The sequence below is a fragment of the Staurois parvus genome, unplaced genomic scaffold (assembly GCF_062004578.1).
Source record: "Staurois parvus isolate SC_StPar_1 unplaced genomic scaffold, SC_StPar_1.0 ptg000657l, whole genome shotgun sequence".
In the NCBI taxonomy this organism is placed as follows: Eukaryota; Metazoa; Chordata; class Amphibia; order Anura; family Ranidae; genus Staurois; species Staurois parvus.
This window is the reverse complement of record NW_028318453.1, coordinates 2,947,490-2,969,034: the sequence shown is the minus strand read 5'-3', so window position 1 is coordinate 2,969,034 and position 21,545 is coordinate 2,947,490. Positions and strand designations below refer to the sequence as shown.

Here is a 21,545-nt window from a genome sequence, read left to right as displayed (position 1 = left end):
TTTCACCAGCCGTTGATATTTGCAATACTCATAGGTTTGAGACCTGTGCAATTATACTACCTGATATACTCATATCAACATCCTCTTCATTCCTCCTCCACACTAATTAACATGGCCCACGTTTTTTAAGTATCACTGATCCCCCCCCCCTCCATTTCCCCATATCCTCCTCCCTATCCCCCACAAGGGCCTTTCAGAGGTACTAAGTGTGATAATTGTGCGCACAGATATGGACAATGGAAACCATAATTTAGATCATAATCTGCAAATGTCATTCTCACTTCAAATCAGTCCTCCTCCTTTTTTTTTTTAATGGCATGTGGTGTGTGTGCATGCTGGGGTCACAAGGTCATCGGGCACATCTGGATACACTTCATGGTTGTAAACCCAATTAGCTGGTTCCATGATGTCTGTCAGACCCTTGCCTTGGCCTGGTCGTAAAGCTATAAACCGGTCAGTCACTGGACAGGAAAGCATTCCAGAGTGTCAGTAAAACATACATCCCACTTGAAACAATGTTTTCATACAATTTCATAAATCCCAGCAGGAACAAGGTACAATAAAACAAAGCATATATTCAGATAGGCCAGTTTAATACAAGTCACCTGATACCTTACACCCCTAGATAACGTCTACCAGAGAGTAGAAAGCGATATCTTGTTATCCGTCACAGCCGGATATGTCATATTTGGTGTCTGTACGTTCAGAATATCATTCTGCACGTTAACCTGCCAGTGGCTAGGCTAATGCATGCACCTATGGAAGGTTATTGACCATGGTATAAACTTGTGAGGGATTTGGGTCACAGCCTGGGTCTCCGCCTAACCCCCCTCTCTCTAAATGAGGCGATTGGCCCTTGGCTTCATTAGACACCCCCTGCTGAGACACTAGAAAAGCTGTCATGCCTGGAAAGAGAGGTATGAAGAGATTCTCTCTTTTAACATCAGGAACCAACTTTGGGAGAAAAGGCACCCTTTTGTTCAGGATACTTGGACTCTGCTTAAATCAGGACTTCTGCAAGTATTCTACCTTCTTAAACTTCTTTTATCTCTCTGTTGTGTTATTGCTCTCTCTATTTATATATATATATGTATATATATATATATTGGCTACATCTTTTCTATAAATATTTTTATTGCACCATTTTGACCTTTTTAGTAATAAATCCTATTTTCTGAAAAGTGTTGAATTGTTTCTAAAGCTCTTTAATGCAAACTAAGAATCCCTGTCTCTGAAGAGTGCTACTGTGTGTTTTAAAACCTCTGGATACATCTGTCTACAGTGACAGTGTGTATACAGACGCTTATTCAAACATCAAAGTGTTACTGCTAAGATTTGTGAGTTTCCTCCTTCTCTGTAAAAAGGTGGAAGTGGCAGTGTGAAGGGTTAATTGCGTTATTAACCTGACCCAGTAACAATCGCTCTCAGGCTGTTGGCACTTAGATTGGGGTCCACTGAGCTGGAAAATCTTTGTGCAGGTTGAAGCTTAGAGTGGCATTGTTACGCAAGTGGCAGCGCGGTTTTAGATTGGCTAGTCCTTCATTCACAAGTTGGTGAGAAGGACTGGGATCTGACGCTGCGCCCGTCACACCGCCCAGATGTGAGGACTTGCATAACGGACTTCCTCTATTGTTTGATATCTCAGTTTTTCCTACCTCAGCCATTTTGTTAAGCGTTTTATTTTGTTTCTAGCGCTCTGCGTCTTCAGATTTCTATGTGATACACAAAACGGATAGAACGGATTTCTATGTGATACACAAAACTGCATATTAGACTATATTGTTAAAAATATGTTTTTTACTACTGCCTGTCCTACATCCTCAGCTGTATGTCACTGATGTTGTTGGCTGGCTATGCAGCCCCTGGTGGTTACTGGGGTCTGTTGCTTCATGTACCATTAGCTTGCTCCCCCTTGCTCCTAGGGCAATTCCTCCCTTTTTCCCCACTCTTTTCCTTGACTTCCCCTTCCTTTGCCCCTACCCCCCCTTTTTTTTTTACTCTTACCCTGTCCCGAACCCCTCAGGATAGCCCATGGGAGCAATGGAGTGCAATGTTTATACTGGGTTTAGTAATGTTGTGATATTCAGTACTGTTATTTAGGGCATTCATTTCTCCAGGATTGTTCCTTGTGCCCCCACGTCGATACACTCGGTTGCCCACACTATTTTGGTGCGCATCCGACAGTATCGATTGAACCTTAGGAGGATGGCTGGTTCTCCCTCCAATAGGTCCGCATCTCAAGTTATAAAGTATTTATGTTTGCTACATTAGGATTTATGTTGTTTATTATGTCCTTCTCTCTTCTCTGTCTTTTTCTGGCTTTTTTTTCCTAATCTTTGCTCCTTGAAGGTTGGCACTTCACACATGGCAACTCCGTCTCTTCACCTGGATACAATAATTGCCTTTCAGTTATGGCCCCCTTGAACATTCTATCTCTGAACGTTCAGGGACTCAATATTCCTCAAAAGCTTTTCGTCGCTCGCAGCCAAGAAGGCCCAAATCGTTTGTCTTCAGGAAATGCATTTCTCAAGGCAAGCCACTCCTAAGTTTTTCCATGCTCACTATCCCTAAGTCTATACCGGGTCTGCCGTAACTAAACAACGTGAAGTATTGATATCGTTTCATCGCTCAGTACCCTTTACTCTCTCAGCCGAGGTTAGAGACTCGGAAGGACATTATCTAATTCTCAGCGGTCAACTCCTGGATGCAGATGTCACCATTGTGTCATATTATGCCCCCAACAGGTGCCCTACATATTTCCTCTTCCACCTATTCGACTAGACAAGGCCTGATTAGAATTTGACCTATTCTTAACTGACTCGGCAGATAAATTAGTGAGACGCTCTCAACATAAATTTTATCTTAAAGCTAATAAGCCAGACTCTTTGCTTGTATGCACCATCAGGTCACTGGATAAGCCCTCTAAGCCCATTAGACCTAAGATGGCATGAGATGTCTATACCAGCAATCCAGTTAAGATTTTACGCAAGTTTCAATCGCACCTAGCTTCCCTGTACTCACCTGATTGTGCATTGGACGTTTAAAAGGCAGAGACCTTTTTTTCGCATATTCAATTACCAGAGCTATCACAGGCCAATCACTCCAAGTTGGATTCCCCTATCACTGAGCCTGAGGTGGCTTTGGCCATCAAGGACTTGAAAGTAAACAAACGCCCGGGACCGAATGGTTACCCCGCCCTGTACTACAGCTAATTTTCTGAGACTTTGACTCCTCTTTTCACTACCACTTTTAACACATTACTTGATGGACGCTCTTTTTGCTCGGAATCCTTAATGGCTCCCTAAACCACATTCTGGTGACTCTATCTGGACTAATTATCATCCTATCTCACTTCTAAATCTGGACATTAAGCTTTTAGCTAAAATACTGGCGACCAGACTGAATACCATGATTGGGAAGCTTATTCATCATGGTCAGGTAGGGTTCTTTCCAGTGTGGCAGGTCAGAGACAATATCCGTAGAGCTGTGTTGATTGCACGTGTGGCCAGAACACAACGTATTCCCTCTTGTTTCCTATCACTTAATATTAAAAAAGCATTTGATACTGTGTCGTGGTCATACCTACACTATTCCTTACGAAAATGGGGATTTGGTCCCCACTTTCTTTGCTGGATTTCGGCTTTATACAACTCTCCAAAAGCGTACGTCAAGTATGCTGGTTATAAATTGGACCCTCTTTGCATTGGCAGAGGTATGCATCAAGGCTGTCCCTTATCTCCTATATTATTCTCTCTTCTTATCGAGCCTTTAGCCCAGCACATCCATTCGGATTCCAAAATCAGAGACATTGAACTTGGTGGACACCAGCATAAATAGTGCCTTTTTGCAAATGACATCCTGCTGTGCCTATCCACACGGCAAATTTTGGCGCCAAATTTGCTAGCCAGGCTCACTCATTTTGCTTTTCTCTCGGGTCCCTCAGTAAAAGCTCAGAAATCGACTTCCCTTAACATAACGCTATCGGATGGAGAGCTATGGCTAGCCCAGGCAGCTTTGCTCTTTTCTTGGGCCTCTCATCACCTCCTTTATGTGGGTATCAAGTTGACTGCTGCTCATACTGACCTCTTTGCCGCTAATTACCCCCCCAATGCTCACATCGGTATCTTCTTTAATGAGTTGTTGGTCCTCTCTTTCACTTTCTTGGATAGGTAGGATTAATGTCCTGAAGATGATTATCTTACCCAAATTTACATACGGCTTACAATCCACTCATAATCCGTTGCTCTCCTTCTTCAAAAACCCTGCCTTTCATCTGGCTTGGGAAAGTCCTGCCTCATTTCATGTATGGAATGCCACGGGCCTTATACACCTATATAGGTTGGTCAATGCTTCCTCTTTTTTGTCCTTCCCCACTCTCTGTGAATCCTTTGGCCTTCCGCGTTCTGAAGTCTTTCATTATTTGCAGATTAAATACTTATCTCCCCTTACATCACTGCCCACTGAGTGTTGACACATCTTTCCCAGTTTGAGCAAACATGCCATAAAGACCCATACGCCAGAAGCCTTGTTTCATCCCTTTATAAACAGATCCTTTTTAAACCTAATTGTGATACACCATCTTATGTTACGAAATGGGAGAGGGATTTGGGCCGCCTGTTGGACCCAGATGGCTGGAGGGAGATCTGGCAGGCTACCAAATCCTCCTCCCCCAACGTAGTGGCGTTGGAGGCTAATTATAAGGTTTTGACCAGGTGGTATCTCATTCCCAATAGAATTGCTAAATTTGTTCCGAGTAGCTTGGCATTCTGTTTTCATGGCTGTCCTCACCTGGGTATTTTTTGGCACATATGGTGGGAGTCTCCAGTGGTTTACTTGTTTTGGACGAAAATTTTTATGCTCGCATATATCATGTTTGAGACGAACCTGCCACCTGACCCTACCACTGCCCTCCTTAATCTTAAACCTGCACCTTTAACCTGCAGACAATTTAAACTCCTTCTTCAGCTTCTGACAGCCGCTAAACCGACTATAGCTCAGGCATGGCGGTCCCCCCTTTAACCTTGGCTGAGACTAAACATAGAAGGCACCGTGCCATTGTGCACGCCAAAATGGAAGCACTGGAAAAGGATCTGCTTGAAAGGTTCGAGCTGACCTGGAAACCTTGGATTACACACTGCCTTCCCCCTGATTTTGATGAGACAGTATTTTTGCCATGGTAAATTAATGCATTAATACTTTTGTTACGCTTATGATGTGATGCGCCACCCTCAGGGACCTTTTTCTTTTTCTTCTTTGCCTCCTCTTCTGGCTCTATTCTTCATTTCTAATATTTGTGTTTTATATCTGGGTGTGTGTTTTTCATTTTCTATCCTCCTGCAAAAGCTGAGCCTGTAACTGATTAGTTGACTTGGCTGTGCCTTTGTCTTTTATACTTCTGTGCCTCTCTGCAGTCTTTTTTGTTTGTTTCCTCAGGCCGTATTTTGTTGCTACCACTTAGGTTATAGAGGCCTACTGTACCCTGTAGTAGCTTGATTTCAGGCTATTACTTCTAGAATTTTAGTATTTACTGGATATTACCAGGTTCTCCCTGAGTTACAATTTTCTGTGTCCTACATGTTTATCTTGTACTGCTTATCTGCTTATATGTATCATTTTCCCAAGTCATTGGGTCATGGGTTTGTTTTACTCTTTGTACTGCTGGTATCCTGTTTTACATTCGGCCTCACAATGGCCTGCTTGTTTGTATGTTTGTCTGTTTTCTTTTTTCTTATGTGCTCCATGTTGAAATAAAAATCTTTGGCAGGGAAAACTAACCACACATAATACAATCTTATTGTATGATTTATGCAGTTCCAGAGCCCACATAAACAATTTGTCTATAAGGTGGTCTCTTGCAGTACATACCGTATTTGTTGGCTGGTCTACAGCAAATTGTAATGTGTGCAACCAATAGTATGCATATCGACTTCAAACTACTGCCTTATATATATTAGATTACAAAACAGAACAGAAAACCAGTACTTCAATGTGGCTTTTATTTATTGTATATAAAAACATAAAACCTGAAGAAGAGATCCAATGTATTAGACTAAATCTCATTAAAATGTACAGTATTTTTTATAGTTAATCATATTTCCTAGTTTTGTTCCAGCAAGATACTTTTCAAACTGTGCATCCACCTCTTTGCTCTGTTCTTCAGTAAAAAGATTCTTCCAGTCCCCTACTTCTCCTAAAAAAGTAAAATATATATGTATATTTTTAATATAATTTGGAACCAAATCACAATCCTATAAAAGCTTCATTAAAAAAAGAAGTCATCTTGGAACCACAGCCCATGAAATTAAAGATTAGTTTCAGTCAAACCCCCCCCCCCCCCCAAAAAAAAAAAAATTAAAAGCCAGCAGCTACAAATACTGCACTTTTAAGACTTTTAATATAAAGACATTTACCTGTCCAGGCATTTAGCGTTGTCCGCACCCGAGCCAATTCTATAATCGGCTTCGGATCCAGGCATCTTAAGTGAGGGAAACTGACAGAGAAGCCTTGCGGCCACTCTGCTCCTGTTATGTGTCCCAGAATACTTTGGAGGAAGGAGGGGGGCGAACTTTCAAAACCAGTTACCCACTCCCCCAATCGCCCCCCAAAAAAAGCCAATATTTTAAGAAGGATGCAAAGAAGCAGAACTTCCCCTTTTGGGTGAAGTTCCACCTAAACACCATTTCTAAATTTGACCAAAAATATGAAACATAATCCTTTGAATGGCATATATATACTCTCAAAAATAAATTTGGCTAGTGACATTTACACCTTAGATAGTGATATAAGATAATAAATGACCAAATTTTATGAATATGGTGCAAATAAATGGTGAATAATATAAAATTAATAAAACAGTGCTTACAATCAATGGTTATATGAATTCACACTATACTGTAAGTATATCGAATTCAATTAGTGTTGAATAAAGCCAAGTGAAAAGTTAAAGTGAAGTAGTACTTTTAACAATATGAACATTGCCCACTCCTGAGCCCTGCACTCTGTATGGTACATACTCTTCAATTGCATCTTGTACAGGACTTACTGTACACCTATACCTGTAATATGTATGTTACATACTCTGCACTCTGTATGTTACATATTTTTGACCCCTGTGCTGTGTATACATTTTTAACCTCTCCCATTGTTAGCAAAAATTTGTCCTACCCAAATTTCAGCGAGGCTGGGGGAAGGGTGGTTGTGCTCAGGTTTTCAGGGGCTCTGTATGGTAAGCTGTACAAGGCTCCATGATTTCTAATGACAGCCCTGCTCCTATCTGTGTACCTCCTCCCCTTGCAGTCTCTGGTGCTCAGTCAGGGCATTCTTAAACCCTGATCTCCAGTTCTGCCTGTAAAAAGAGCCTAAAGGCAGAACATTTCTACTGCTGGTTGCTGCTGCTAACACCAGGTGCACAGGCGGCATGGAAGCACATTGCACAGCATAGGAGATCCCAAAGAAAGGGATGTGAGCAAAGTTTCTGTTCATAAGCACTTGTTTGGGGACTAGGATTGCCACCTCATCCTTTTAAGCCTGGGTTCACATATATGCGGTGTGGTATATTGCATGTGATTCGCACAGGAACCGCACCGCATTCCTGTGCAAATCACATGCGATTTGTGTGCGGTGCTATTGGAGCCATACATTTTGTAAGGCTCTAATCGCACTGCACCCATACCAAAAAGTTGCAGAACCCTTTTTTTTGGTCCACACTAGAATCGGATTGCATGTGTATTCACACCTATGTGATCTGATTCTGCACATCGCACTGCGTTTTGCGGACCACTTTCGGGGTGTTGTTAACTTAACATACACACCCGCAGCGGTTTGCATGAACAGGGTGCGAATCTGATGCGGTGCAGAATTCGCACAGAAAACGCTGCGAATTCCGCACCGCATCAGTGTGAACCAGGGCTGAAATTTAACATATATTAATTACACAGATTCTGAGGCTAATTTATTGCAGGTAAGTGAGTTTAAATGCAGGTAAATGAGTTTACCTAACACCTTAATCAGCCACAGAACCTGTGTAATTAATATGTGTTTGGTTTTAAAGGGATGAGGTGGCAACAAAGTACTAGTGGTGTATTGTAGTGTTTTTTCTTTTTCATGATTCCATATTTTCCTCAGAATTGAGTAACACTATATTTTTTTCCTCTGCTTGATCTGCAAAAACAGTTGCAATTGACTACAGTTTTCTTTCTTTTAAATTTTTTTTAAGTCTTTCTTAAAGCCAGGTTGGAATGTTAAATGAAAATAGTTATGAGGCATGACTGTGATTATTTTTTTTCTACACAATTAAATAATTGAATGAACATTTTCCAAGAGTGGAGATTCCATACTTTTTGCTAGAGATTTTAATGTCTCACTTTTGTATTCTTTCTTTTGGAAGTGTCTCCACCATAATTTCCCCAAAGTTAAAAACTTTCTGTTTAATGACTTTTTCAACTATTAATGATGTTTAGAGATATCTGCTACTCCAATTTAGGCAATATTATGGATATCTCTGAATATACTTTGACATTTGAACAATACATTTTGGATGTCTGCAGTTTTATCATTTAGCCATTCTTTATGAGCTGGGCCCCTATCTTTTACACATGTCTGTGTTTTAAAAAGATAAACTTTTGGTTCATATTTTGCAGTATATGGTAGCCAACTAAGGCAGCATGGTGCTCTTTCAGCAAGTCCCAAACTAGCTGCACATATTTAAGTACATTTTTTGCGTCAGCTTGACCTTCATAGTCTGATGGATATAACACAATTTAGTGTCCACATTGCAGTGAACAATTCTGCTTGGTTATATATAATTGGAATGGTTTGATTAGTTACACTCTCACAGTAAATTTCATTTACTAACAAAGCTGAGAATCTTTACTCAAAGCATTGCGTCTATTCACTACAATATTCTAATCATGTGAAAAGCAAATTCATGTTCACTTTAAATACCCACGCACATGCTTTTCACATATATAGATCATTGAAGTGAATTTTGACAATTTGTATCAGTGGAAATGTTCAATTTCTTAAAGTGTCCAAAAAAACCCCAAAATTATCCTTTGCAGTGGGATTGTGCTTGTACTGCAGGGTTAATAGCTCATTTTGTCTAGGGAAGAGGAGAAACAGTTTTACTTGCCTGATCCTCCTCTACCCCAGCACTCCCCCACAATCCAGCGGTGGACTGTCCCACAATCCAGCGGTAGACTGTCCCACAGCATCTTCACATCCAATGCATGGCTATGAACCCCGCTCTTATCTTGATGATGTCAAGACTATAGACCAGTGGAGAGTGGGGGTGCAGATTCTGCGGGGGACTGGTCTAGCTGCGGGAACAAGCAAATAATCAGGTAGGTAAACCTCTTTTTATTGTTCCCTGAACATAAACAGTTAACTCTTGCAGTGTGGGCACAGCCCCCTGCAATAGATCATTTTTTTCCCCCAGAATTGGCCCTTAAAGTAGTAGTAAACTCTGTCCAAAAATTTTTTAAAAATTCCCCCCCCCCCCTGTAGTGTTATGCCATAGTGTGCTCATATACACAGCATTACGACAGACTGACCTGTCAAACAAAGCCCTCCAGCACTGTCACCAATCCTGTGGGTCCTCAGTGCTCCCATATTTGCCTGGTCTTCCAGGTTCCATCTCTTTGGCTGCTTGAAACAATGGTCCTCAAAGATGTCACTCCTGCGCATGCGCATGGGGATGAAATTACCACAGCATACAATGGGTGTCGTATATGTGGTCTGAGCTGTACATGTGCAGTTCAGATCACATTACCACTGACACTCAGGGGTAGGTAGGGTCTCTTCTGTTATAAAAACTCTGTCAGCGTTTTTACAAATATAAGTGAAATACAGCTTTAAGTAAATGAGCCTCACTATGTAATTAATGATATGTATTGTTTGCCAGCCACATCAAACCTGATTGTGACCAACCCACTCTACAACAACATACTCAAAGAGATGCTGGGATCTATTAGGTTTGCCCACTTATTCAGATGAAGGAAAACTTCAAAAAGCTCCATAGCTTTGGCGAGGCAGCCTCCATGCAGCAAGGCTTTTCTCAATGGGAACCCCACAGCAACTCAAACCACAGAATACAGAAAGGAATGCCAGACCAAAACAGTAAAAAGGTTAGAGACAACACCACTCACCTTTATCAAGGCTCAACACTAGATAAAACACACCCAACTTTACTACGAAGTTGGACAATTTTTTTGAGGCTTTATAATGTTCTGCAGTATTAATATTTTACATATAAACAGGTTGTGCACACATTTTTTCAGCGTAATATTTCTAATGAACGCAGTATGCAAAAGAACATTATCTACACAGAATTCAAGCAATTTATTATTTAAAAAAAAAAATACTTTTGATTTACATATTATTAGGTTGAAGAAAAACTGTTTTTTTCTGTAAACAAAACCCAATGTATTGTTTTTTAGATTTTTGTTATTTTTTTTGTACAACACAGAATAAATCAGTTTTATTATTTTACCTTTTCTGAAGAAAACATTCGCAAGATCTCCATGTGTGCTACCAGATTTCTCCTTCATAGATGAAAAAGAAGTTTTTTCCTGTATCAACTTGATTTGCTCATCAGTCAGAGCTAAGCCATAGAAGTCACATATTTTTCGCAGCTCTCTTGGAAGGTCCTTTAGACAGGAAATACATATATAAATAGCAATTATTCATTTTCTGATTTATTATCAAGAGCAAAAATATCTTGTTATGGTATTAGGAACAAGATGATGTCACTTTTTGGAGGACGCACACCAGAGAATGCACTTCTAAGAAGTATAATAAGGACATATTCAAGAGAAAGAACAGCATTATACAAGAAGAAAATTTAACATATTTAATCAATTTATAATGGGGAGGCAAACACACTAGTGGTTATTCACTAAAACTGAAGAGTGCAAAATCTAGGGCAACTTTGCATTTGCTAGGTAAAGTCTAGGTAAAGTCTACCAGAATAGACATTTATGCAGGCCATAGACGGGGAGAAAACCGGCCGTTTTTTTTTTAGAAAAATGAAAAATCGGCCGTTCAATCAGCCGACGTTAACACCATTGGTGAAAAAAAGTCGGCTGATTTTCCTCCTGTCTACGGCCAGCAAATATAACAGCAGTGTCCCTGCAGAGAGCTCCGCTATTATATTTGACATTTAAAAGTATAGCAAAGTTGCAACATTGTATCTATTTGTATCCATTTGTATCCATTTCGGATACAGATGTTTCTATTCGGATACAAATAGATACAATGTTGCAACCGCAATACTTTTAAATGTCAAATATAATAGCAGACTGAAATTCTTTTTTTTCTTCTATTTCTTCTTCTTATTCATATTCTATTTCTTCTTATTATTATTCATATTCTATTTCTTCTTTTCTTCTTCTTATTCATATTCTATTTCTTCTTTTTCTTCTTCTTATATTCTATTTCTTTTTTTCCAAGATGACCGACAAAAAAAGTGTCAAAATCACGAAAAACGGACGACCTATTACCCCACTAATGATCCGAAAATCGGCCGATTTTTTTTGCCCGAAAAATCTGCCAATTTTCGACCCATCTATGGCCTGCATTACTGAAAAAGTGGACAGTCCAATGACAAACTAATATATTATTTGTATACTATTTTTGTATTTCATTAATTGTTCATAGGAGAAAAGAGAGATGGATGGCAATTAACATGTGATATTAACAATCAACAGTTCCCGAATGTAATGTGTAAGAGATCCTAGATTTTACCCATTTTTACTGCACTTTAAATAAGATAAATGCATAGCAAGTGCATCAAAACATAAAGGGGTTGATTTGCTAAAGCTAGAGAGAGCAGAATCTGGTGAGGCTCTGCATAAAAATCAATCAGCTTCCAGGTTTTATTGGCAAAGCTTATTTGAACAAGCTGAAGTTAGAAGCTGATTGGTTACCATGCACAGCTGCACCAGATTCTAAGGGCACCAGTTTTAATAAATCTACCACTCAGCTTCATTTTGTACACAGTGTAGGCTTCATGATCAAATAGGTTAAGAAATAGGTTGAGGACACTGAAAATGGACATAGTAGGCTAAGTTAGGGGTAGTAAGGTGTGGTTTTGGTGGTGATGGGGGTGATTATGGGAAGACTTGCAGATCTACACATTACAGGTGTCACACTATCCTGTGCTAATACTCTGGCTAGAAGGTAAAAGAAGTTCAGGAAAACACTACTCCCCTTTATCCAGCTTACTCCAGCTAGAATGCCAAAGACAGCAAGGCTATATAGAAATATTTCCATACAAAAAAGGTTTAATTGTGAGATGTGGAGACTTTACTTGGTGGCTGACATTTTGGAGAAAGAATAAAGTTGACAAATGTATACAATAGTTTCTCTAGGTCTGGCATTGTTGACTTCCAACCATACTAGTTCCATGGCTGCCTTTGTCTCGAAGAGTTTCAGGGACTGATGAGGGACAAGCATTAAAAAGAGAGTCAAAGAGAACTCAGATTGTCTGATCTGCATACCAGGTTGCAGGTCATAACTTTAGTTGGTATTGAAGCCATTGGATCAACATGACTGCAAGGCAACTAGCATTTTAGGAAGGAGAAGTCAGCAATGGCAGCTTGCATATTCTCTCAGCACAGATTTCCTTTACCCCTACCTCTGTTAATACATTCCCTGTACGTGTGCTTGGTCATTTGCTTCTCTGCATTTTTTTTTATCATGCTCTTCTATCTTTGGACTGCATGCAAAAATAGATGTTATATTTAAGAAAATGTGTATATAAATGACATGTTCATGAAGAATATGATTACCATTCAGGTTTCCCTGATTAGGTAATAGGTAATTTCCATTCAAGCAGGAAAGAAAGATGAAACCCAAGGAGCCAGGGAAATCTTCTGACCAGTCTGCCATCAATTCCTGTCCATTACCAACATTACTAGCCATATCTAATATATATTAGTGTTATTAATATTATTATTTAGGATTTATATATCACCAACTGTTTGAGTAGCACTTTACAACATGAGTGTGGACAGTATAGTTACAATACAAGTCAATACATGAGGAATCGGAGGCCCTGCACCTTAGAGCTTACAATCTAAAAGGGAGGGTTAGGTGATATAAAAATGTAATAACTGTGGGGGATGAGCTGATGGAGAATATAAAAGTACAGTTGTTAGGTGTGGGCAGGATAGGCTTCTCTGAAGAGAAAGCTGTTCAGTGATAGCCTAAAAATGGACAGAGGAGGAGATAGTCAGACAGATTGGGGTAAAGAGTTCCATATGATGGGAGAAGTTCCTCGAAGAGCACAGGAGGTCTTGAGAGGAACAAACAGAATGACTTGGTTGGTATTTTGAGACTAGCCTAGTGATGTAGCTTGGGGCAGAGTTGTGGATGGCTTTGTATGTTGGTAATATTTTGAATTTACTTTGTTAGGTGAGCAGAAGCCAGTGGAGGGATTGGCAGACAATGAATGGTTAGTGAGGTGGATGTGTCTGGCAGCAGCATTCATGATGGACTGAAGAGGGGATAGCCTATGTAAAGGTACGCCAATGAGTATGTAATATTATGTAATTTCTAGTTTCTGAACTAGACTTGCTGCTTTCAGATATGACATTTGGGATTAACCCATGTTTTGACCAAAAGATTTCTTTTTATATTAACCAATTGTCATCATATGTAAAAAATTGGTGAGCGAGGTCTAAGAAGGAAAACTTTATTCTGATTTTTAAACAGGAAAGTACACATTTTTTAAAGTTCTGTTGGTGCCAAGTAGTAAGATTTTGGCAGCAATGCAAGGAGCAGGCTGTAGCATCAATGCAATAGTTTTTCTGTTTATTTGTACCCTCTGTGCTTGGAATCCTGGGCAGCCAAATGTGAGATTACAAAGGTATGCAAGTTAATTTACTGTAACTCAAAATATATGCACAATTAATATGTGGTCAGGGGCCGTTTTGTATTCTGTCGACTCAAACATTATATTTTTTTACACAGATTTCTGGTCTACAATAAAGTAGTCTGCTACAAGGTTATTTTTTAGGGATTATAGTTTAGGGACTTTTTTGGAGAAGGCAAAGTTTCTCTGTGAAGAGACTCTATTGTATTGTAATTGTATAATGCCATGCAAAATAGAACTGGAAGCCTTTGGTATGGGAGAAAAACAAACTGGTCTTTTCATGATGGGGTGCATAGCTTCCACAAAGGGTAGCTTGGTGCCACACCATGGTGGGTGTTATTTTAAAAAATAACTATGAATATTTGTATACATACTGTATATACAGAGAGAGAGATTGTAAGGAATAAATTGTAGAAAAGAAAGTAATCTGAGTACAATGTGTGCCACTCTCTGAAAAATGTATAGACTCCACTAATAAAATAGTAAATAAAACACCATTCCATCACAAATAATTCCTTTAACATGTAGCGCTCCTCTAGTTAGCTATTGGAAGCTAGAAAGCTTTTTTAGATAGAGGCTGGATGGCAGCCTGGTATGACTTAGCCTAAGATGAGTCAGCCAGGTTCACTTTAGGTCAGGGCTGAGTAATCTCATACACCCTGGGCCAGATAAAGGGGGAGGGCATTCTGGTAGGAAACCTGACTAGACCCCATCTGGGAATGTTGATTTAAAGTGACAGTTCTGGGTCCCCTTGCACAGGGATTCCTTCGGGTAGCTGGGTGAAGAGGAGGATGCATTTGGGGTCTGAGGTGGTCCACCGGGAAGGCTGGACAGCTCTCCAAGAAGAGAATCCTTGTCTGTAGACTTGAACATAGTTGCTAAGGAGTTCTCTTCAAGTTGCAGTTTCCTTGGGCATCCCATACATCCCTCAACCCTATCCACGTTCAATACCCTTTAATAAAGCCAAGAAAAAACCCAAGCTGAAGGACTGTCTACTTTCTCCAGTGTGCAAGGTTTGAAGAAAATACATCTTCCATAGCAACTCCTAAGGGGGTAGTGCCACAAACACTTCTGAGTTTTCCAATGTCCCAGCATTGAAACTCTTTTGCCGTTCTCTAAATTCAGTCAAATAATATCTCAAAATAAGTTAATGCTCAAAGATCTTAGGTGTACACTGGAACATATAGCTAAAAACCAGCTGGCACTGACTGAAGGTCCACTCTAATTGAAATATGAATGGGAGAGTATCTTCATTCAGGAACACCAGTTCAGTCCTCCCCTGTTGTCTTTTTGGGGATTGAACCATTTGGAGCCCAAAAATTGTAGGGATATGTTCCTAATTGATGCTTAATAACATCTACAGTTGTGGCCAAAATTATTCAACCCCCACTGAAATTGAGTGTTTTGGCCAGTTTGACATTGCTTTTGATCATTCAGTCATCTTGCTTACATTTACATTAAAGAGGCACTTGTAGGTCAGACAAATATAACATAACAGTTATAATGAAATAACCACAAATGTCTTTTCTGTGCTCACAGCATTATCAGTTTTATTCAACCCCCAAGTGACATTCAATCTTAGTACTTAGTACAGCATCCTTTTACAGTTATAACAGCTTTTAAACGTGAAGCATAGCTTGACACAAGTGTCTTGCAGCGATCTACGGGTATCTTCGCCCATTCTTCATGGGCAAAGGCCTCCAGTTCAGTCACATTCTTAGGCTTGCGCACTGCAACTGCTTTCTTTAAGTCCCACCAGAGGTTCTCAATCGGATTTAAGTCTGGTGACTGCGATGGCCACTCCAAAATGTTCCAGCCTTTCCTCTGCAACCATGCTCTAGTGGACTTGGAGGTATGCTTGGGATCATTGTCCTGTTGAAAGGTCCAACGTCTCCCAAGCCTCAGGTGTGTGACGGACTGCATCACGTTTCCATCCAATATCTCCTGGTACTGAAGAGAATTCATGGTACCTTGCACACGCTGAAGCTTCCCTGTACCTGCAGAAGCAAAACAGCCCCAAAGCATGATTGACCCTCCACCATGCTTCACAGTAGGCAAGGTGTTCTTTTCATCATAGGCCTTGTTCTTCCTCCTCCAAACATAGCGTTGATCCATGGGCCCAAACAGTTCTAATTTTGTTTCATCAGTCCACAGAACACTATCCCACAACTTTTGTGGTTTGTCCACATGGCTTTTGGCATACTGCAGTCGACTCTTCTTATTCTTTGGAGACAGCAAGGGGGTACGCCTGGGAGTTCTGGCACGGAGGCCTTCATTACGCAGTGTGCGTCTTATTGTCTGGGCTGAAACTTCTGTACCCACATCTGACAAATCTTTTCTCAGTTCCTCAGCAGTCACACGGGGACTTCTCTCCACTCTACGCTTCAGGTAGCGCACAGCAGTCGAAGTCAGCATCTTCTTTCTGCCACGACCAGGTAGCGTTTCAACAGTGCCCTTTGCCTTGAATTTGCGAATGATGCTTCCTAAGGTGTCTCTTGGTATGTTTAACATCTTTGCAATCTTCTTATAGCCATTGCCCTTCCTGTGAAGAGAAATCACCTCTTCTCTTGTCTTCCTGGACCATTCTCTTGCCTTCACCATGTTTGTAACCACACCAGTAAATGTCTAGAAGGAGCTGAGTATCACAGTCATTTTAAAGCTGCCTAATTGGTGCTTATTATGCTTGATTGCTGCTCGGTGACATCCACAGGTGTTTTCAATACCTGATGGAAAGCACCTGTATGAACCTCTGTTCTTCAGAGTGGTAGTCTTTAAGGGGTTGAATAATTGTGGCAATGAAGAAACCACATAAGAACCATTTACTACTGTATTACATAAACAATTGATGTCATTTTAGTTGCATTTGGGTAGTTAACGTCCTTGTAGGATTTGATTCTGAATACAATTCCAAATGTACACTATAGTCCCTAAACCCCTTTACAGCATTGGGGGTTGAATAATTTTGGCCACAACTGTATTATCAGGACTTTTTTGACAGAGAATAGGTGCAAGAACACAACCTCACTCCCATGGTGGAGAGTAGCGATGTGGAATGGCACTCTCTGTATGATGTATTATTGGGTGGGTGTCGCCAAATTCCAGTGGGAGGGTCTTAAAGGGGTTTGTTAAATAAAACCAGAAGTGTGTAACAAACAGTGTGTCAGGGTTAAGGAGTGGGTAGCAGGGTTCAGGAGTGATTTACGCACAGGGTGCAGGGTTCAGGAGTGCACAATGTACAAAATGCAGGGTTCAGGAGTGCACGGTTCTGGATTGCATATCTCACAGGCCAGTTTACAACCAATTATGACCTCCCCCCTGAATTCTCCACAGCCCCCATCCCCAGTATTGAACTCTCCCATCAAATTCCCCCTCTACAAAACTGTCAGCCAGTGAGATCATCCAGGTTACAGTTCAGTACCTGATGCCTATACCTCATGTCCACAGACACACTGCACTGGGGCAGCTGTTCCTTCCTTGTCCTGTCATGAGTGCAAGCATAGGGACATTCTGTTGCAGCAGATGTCGACAAGGCACTGCCTCCTGTAAACACAGAAGCTGGGCTTTTGAATTTTTAAAAGGGATAGTAAATAGCAGTAAGCACAGGGCTGTGACGGAGGTGATGGAACTCAGTTCTGCCTCATTCCGTCTGTTATAGTTTAAACCAAAGATACAGGCTGTTGGTGATATCAATGGACTAAGTGAACTACAAAAGTTAATCAAAAGCTAAATGAAACATCCTGGTAGAATCAATTTTTTATTAAATTTGTAAGTCCTTGCAGTATATTTTACAGCTGTATATTTGACTGTTTGTGAATCTATGTACTAAGCAATGCCAGTGCCAGTTTTTTAGGCGTAAACTCGAAGCAGTTTTTAGTTTTAATGCAAACAATAGAAGTTATTGAAGTTACCTCTTTCATGTCTTCAAATGTAAGTACAAGAATATTACCATCATCGACATGTTTCTCCCACTGAAGAGTATAATCAAAGAATGATCCATAGATTACTACAAAAAGACAAGATGCAACGCTTTCAATACCATAAAGCACAGGCAGTTACCCTGATTTACTAAAGCAGTAGAGCATGCTCACTTTCAAAGTGAATTTTCACTTATCCTAGTGAGTAAGGTGAAACAAAGTCAAAATCACTTTGAAAAGAATACCCAATCATGTCCAATGAAAATATAAAAAAAAATGGATTTTTGTTCGCACATGACTGTATGATTGAAGCCAATACAACTGAATTTCATTCAATAAGCTAATTTAATATTTATTTTACAAAAAAAAGTCCCCTTGGTCTAGGTTCACACCTATGCAAGTTGCATTTGAGGTGTTTTGTGTTGCGTTTTTGCACTTGCGGTTTTTTTAATTTGCATCAAAAACACTGCAAAAATGCAATACATGCTGTTCTGCAGCATTCCCATTGAAGTCTATAAAATCAAAAATGCAACTTTTGCGTTCAAAAAAGTCCCTGACCCTTTACAAAAAACGCACAGGGTGAAAAACGGAGAGATGTGAACCTGTCCCATAGGAAATCATGTTAAATGGACTGTACTGCATTTCTGAAAAATGCGGCAGAAAACGCATAGGTGTGAACCTAGCCTGAGCTTAGAGAATGAGGTGAAGCTGTACTGACTGAAATCATCCATTCATGTGTAAGAAAAAAACAGTTTCTAATTCTCCTTGCATGCGATTGGATATTCTTTGTAAAGTGAATTTTCATTTTGTTTCACCTATTTACTAAACAAGTGAAATGCATTTTGCAAAGTGAAAATTCACTTTGAAAATGAACACAATGTATTTAGTTTGTAAATCAACCCCATTGTTTTCCCTGTTAAAGGTTTTTTCTACTTGTAGGTTTAGCTCTTGAACCAATTGGCAATTAACAGGGAAAGTGTTTACATTCCATAGAAGACAGCGTATGATCCTATATCCCCTTTTACAAAGATTCACTGACATTATAGGCTAAATGCTAATATTTTTCAAAACTGTACAAAGTACGATATAGTTGTAGGTGTAAAAATATGTCAACAAAACACGTAGGTGACACAGCAGTCACCTATTTTTCTATCTGTGCATTTTTAAAAACATTTAATCAGTACCATTTCCAGTTATATAATCCTTGAAGAACAAGTCCCAAGAGTCATATGTAGGAAGTGTGGGATTCTTGTTTGTGAAATGGTAGTAAGACACAGCTGTGTCTTTTGGATTACGAAGTATGAGTAACATCTGCAACAAAAAAATGTGATTAAAGAAAGCATTGCTTACTATTACTTCAGCAACCTAAGGTTCATGATTGCACCAAATTATCATTATCATATTTTTTTAATGCATCATCAAAATTTTTAGAGTTAAATAATGCATTTTATATAAATATATTATTAAGCTAAAACATTAAACCACATGAAGAACAAAATGTTTTCAAGTCATAGGATTATACAGGTACACATGGAAATGATAGTTTAAAAACATATACAATATTTTATTTCCACAATAACATTAACTACTTGATCTCCAGAAGATTTTACCCCCTTTATGTCCAGACCATGTTTTACTATTCAGCACTGTGCTACTTTATTTGGCACTTGCATGGTCATGAAATACTGTAGTAGTAGTAGTAGTAGTAGTAAACAAAGGCTTTAATTCATAAAGCCTTTGCTTACTACTGTGGTCACTATGATTGGTCACAGCAATCATATGGTACAGGGCCAGTGAACTGATAAAGTGACAGTAGTAAAGAAAGGCTGAATGAATGCAGCTGAACACTGCAAGGAAATTGATTGCTTATGTGACTGTATGAGCAATCACAGTGTACAGTGGACTGTCATCAGCGCAAGTGAAGTGTCACTAAGGTGACTTGCACTGCTGTGGTAGTCATCATGTACAATGGCTGGCTGCTCTGATATTACTATGTGTCAGTGCCTCCAGACATTATCTCTGATCACATCACAGCAGTACAATGTCACCAGGACACCCCAGTCACAGTGTCCCTAATCACTGTTGCACCAGTCACAGTGTTCTTAATCGCCCCAACACTAGTTACAGTGTCCCTGATCACCACCACACCAGTCACAGTGATTGAAATCATCTGTTAATATTAACAGATGATTTGGAATTTTCCAATTAGTATATCTCAAATAAATCACACTCTCTGTCCTGTATATTTATGTGCACAGCTACTTACTAACTGTACACTGCAATGCACATTCGTATTCTCCTTGCCAATGGATGTGTGTTGCAGCACAATGGAATGCACAGTAATGCACTACCATGTGTTGCAATTCACTGTGTTGCAAAAATACATTCATTTTTTTTATGTGTCTTAGGTTGCTCATTGAAATGAATTTTGAAAAAAAGACTGTAAGGAAGTTATAGTAACCAGCAACATCCTGTTCAGGATTTAGAATATCTACCCATTCAGGATTTAGAATATCTACCCATTCAGGATTTAGAATATCTACCCATTCAGGATTTAGAATATCTACCCATTCATTTTTAAGAGATACAAAAGTGGATTGAATAAATCAATGGGGAAACTAAATGAAAAAAATATGTAGCAGATAGTACAATGTTATTTTTGTAAGTTTGCAAGAAAGATAAACATATTCTTAAAATATTAAAATATAGCTAAAAATTAAATGAACATTTTTTTTCTTTTTTTTTTTCCCAAGTTCAACATTTTCACTTATACTATACCTTGGTCTTCTTTTCAAAAAAGTTTTTAGGAATAGTTTCACATGGAACATGCGTTGCCAAGACTCTTGGTGAAGGCTCTTGATTCAAGAACTTTAGAGAAGGGAAATAAATTTCATTGGTAATGTAAGCTTTATTTTATGTTTATTTTTCATCAAGAAATAATATATGCACAGCATTTGTCTGTTGGACCTTTTAAGAATTCTGTTTGATAGAGAGGCATTTTTAGGAATGTTTAAAGTAAAATATCAACTACTTTCACACCGCCCTATAGTAGATATACTGCTACAGGGCGGCAGGGGTGCGCCAGATCACATATATATGTGATTTTGCATTCCTGGGTAGGGGGCTCAAATGAGCCACGCGCACGCCCTACCTACGCCACTATTCGCAGCCTTGGTTGTGAATTACTGGGTCCCGGCTGGTGATTACTGGTCGGCACCCAGTGACTCTAAACAATACAGTTCTCTCCCATGTCAGCTCCTGCACACTGCTTTGCATGGCTCTGCATAGCAGAGCCATACAAAGCAGTGTGCTTACAGTGGAGAGCACTAACACAGCCCACAGCAAAACAGCACACAGTTAACCCTTTGATTGCCCCACATGTTAACCCCTTCCTGCCCAGTGCCATTAGTACAGTTTCAGTGCTTTTTATTAGCACTGATCACTGTATTGGTGTCGCTGGGGACGTCAGTGACACCAAGTCAGTTCCCTCCAGTGTCAAAATGCCCACTGCAGTCCTGCAGTCCCGCAGTCCCACTATAAGTCACTGATTGCCGCCATTACTAGTAGAAATCAAAAATATTAAAAAAAATCACAGTATATACTGTATATACTGCCATTTATAAACGCTATAACTTACGTAAACGAATTAATTTACACATATTGAGATTGTTTTTAGCAAAGACATGTAGCAGAATATATTTTGTCCTAAATTTATGACAAAATTCGATTTTTTTTATTTTTTTTACTGGACATGTTTA

The 21,545-nt window shown here is 39.6% G+C and overlaps 1 protein-coding gene across 2 annotated transcripts in view; it reads right to left on the bottom strand.

Annotated features, from left to right (window-relative positions):
- Window positions 1-5,979: 5,979 nt before the first annotated feature.
- The window catches only part of LOC149448778 (sulfotransferase 6B1-like), a 35,028-nt gene continuing 19,462 nt past the window's right edge, over window positions 5,980-21,545 (bottom strand). The window contains exons 3-7 of one of the 2 annotated variants that reach the window (XM_089694269.1): window positions 20,566-20,655; window positions 18,972-19,098; window positions 17,782-17,876; window positions 10,490-10,646; window positions 5,980-6,190 (exon numbers count right to left, since the gene is read on the bottom strand). In XM_089694269.1, the coding sequence (XP_089550395.1) occupies window positions 6,060-6,190; window positions 10,490-10,646; window positions 17,782-17,876; window positions 18,972-19,098; window positions 20,566-20,655 (600 nt within the window). In that variant the 3' untranslated portion in view covers window positions 5,980-6,059. Of the gene's footprint in view, window positions 6,191-9,549; window positions 9,677-10,489; window positions 10,647-17,781; window positions 17,877-18,971; window positions 19,099-20,565; window positions 20,656-21,545 lie in introns of those variants that run through there. The other variant, XM_089694270.1, reaches the window with a different exon arrangement.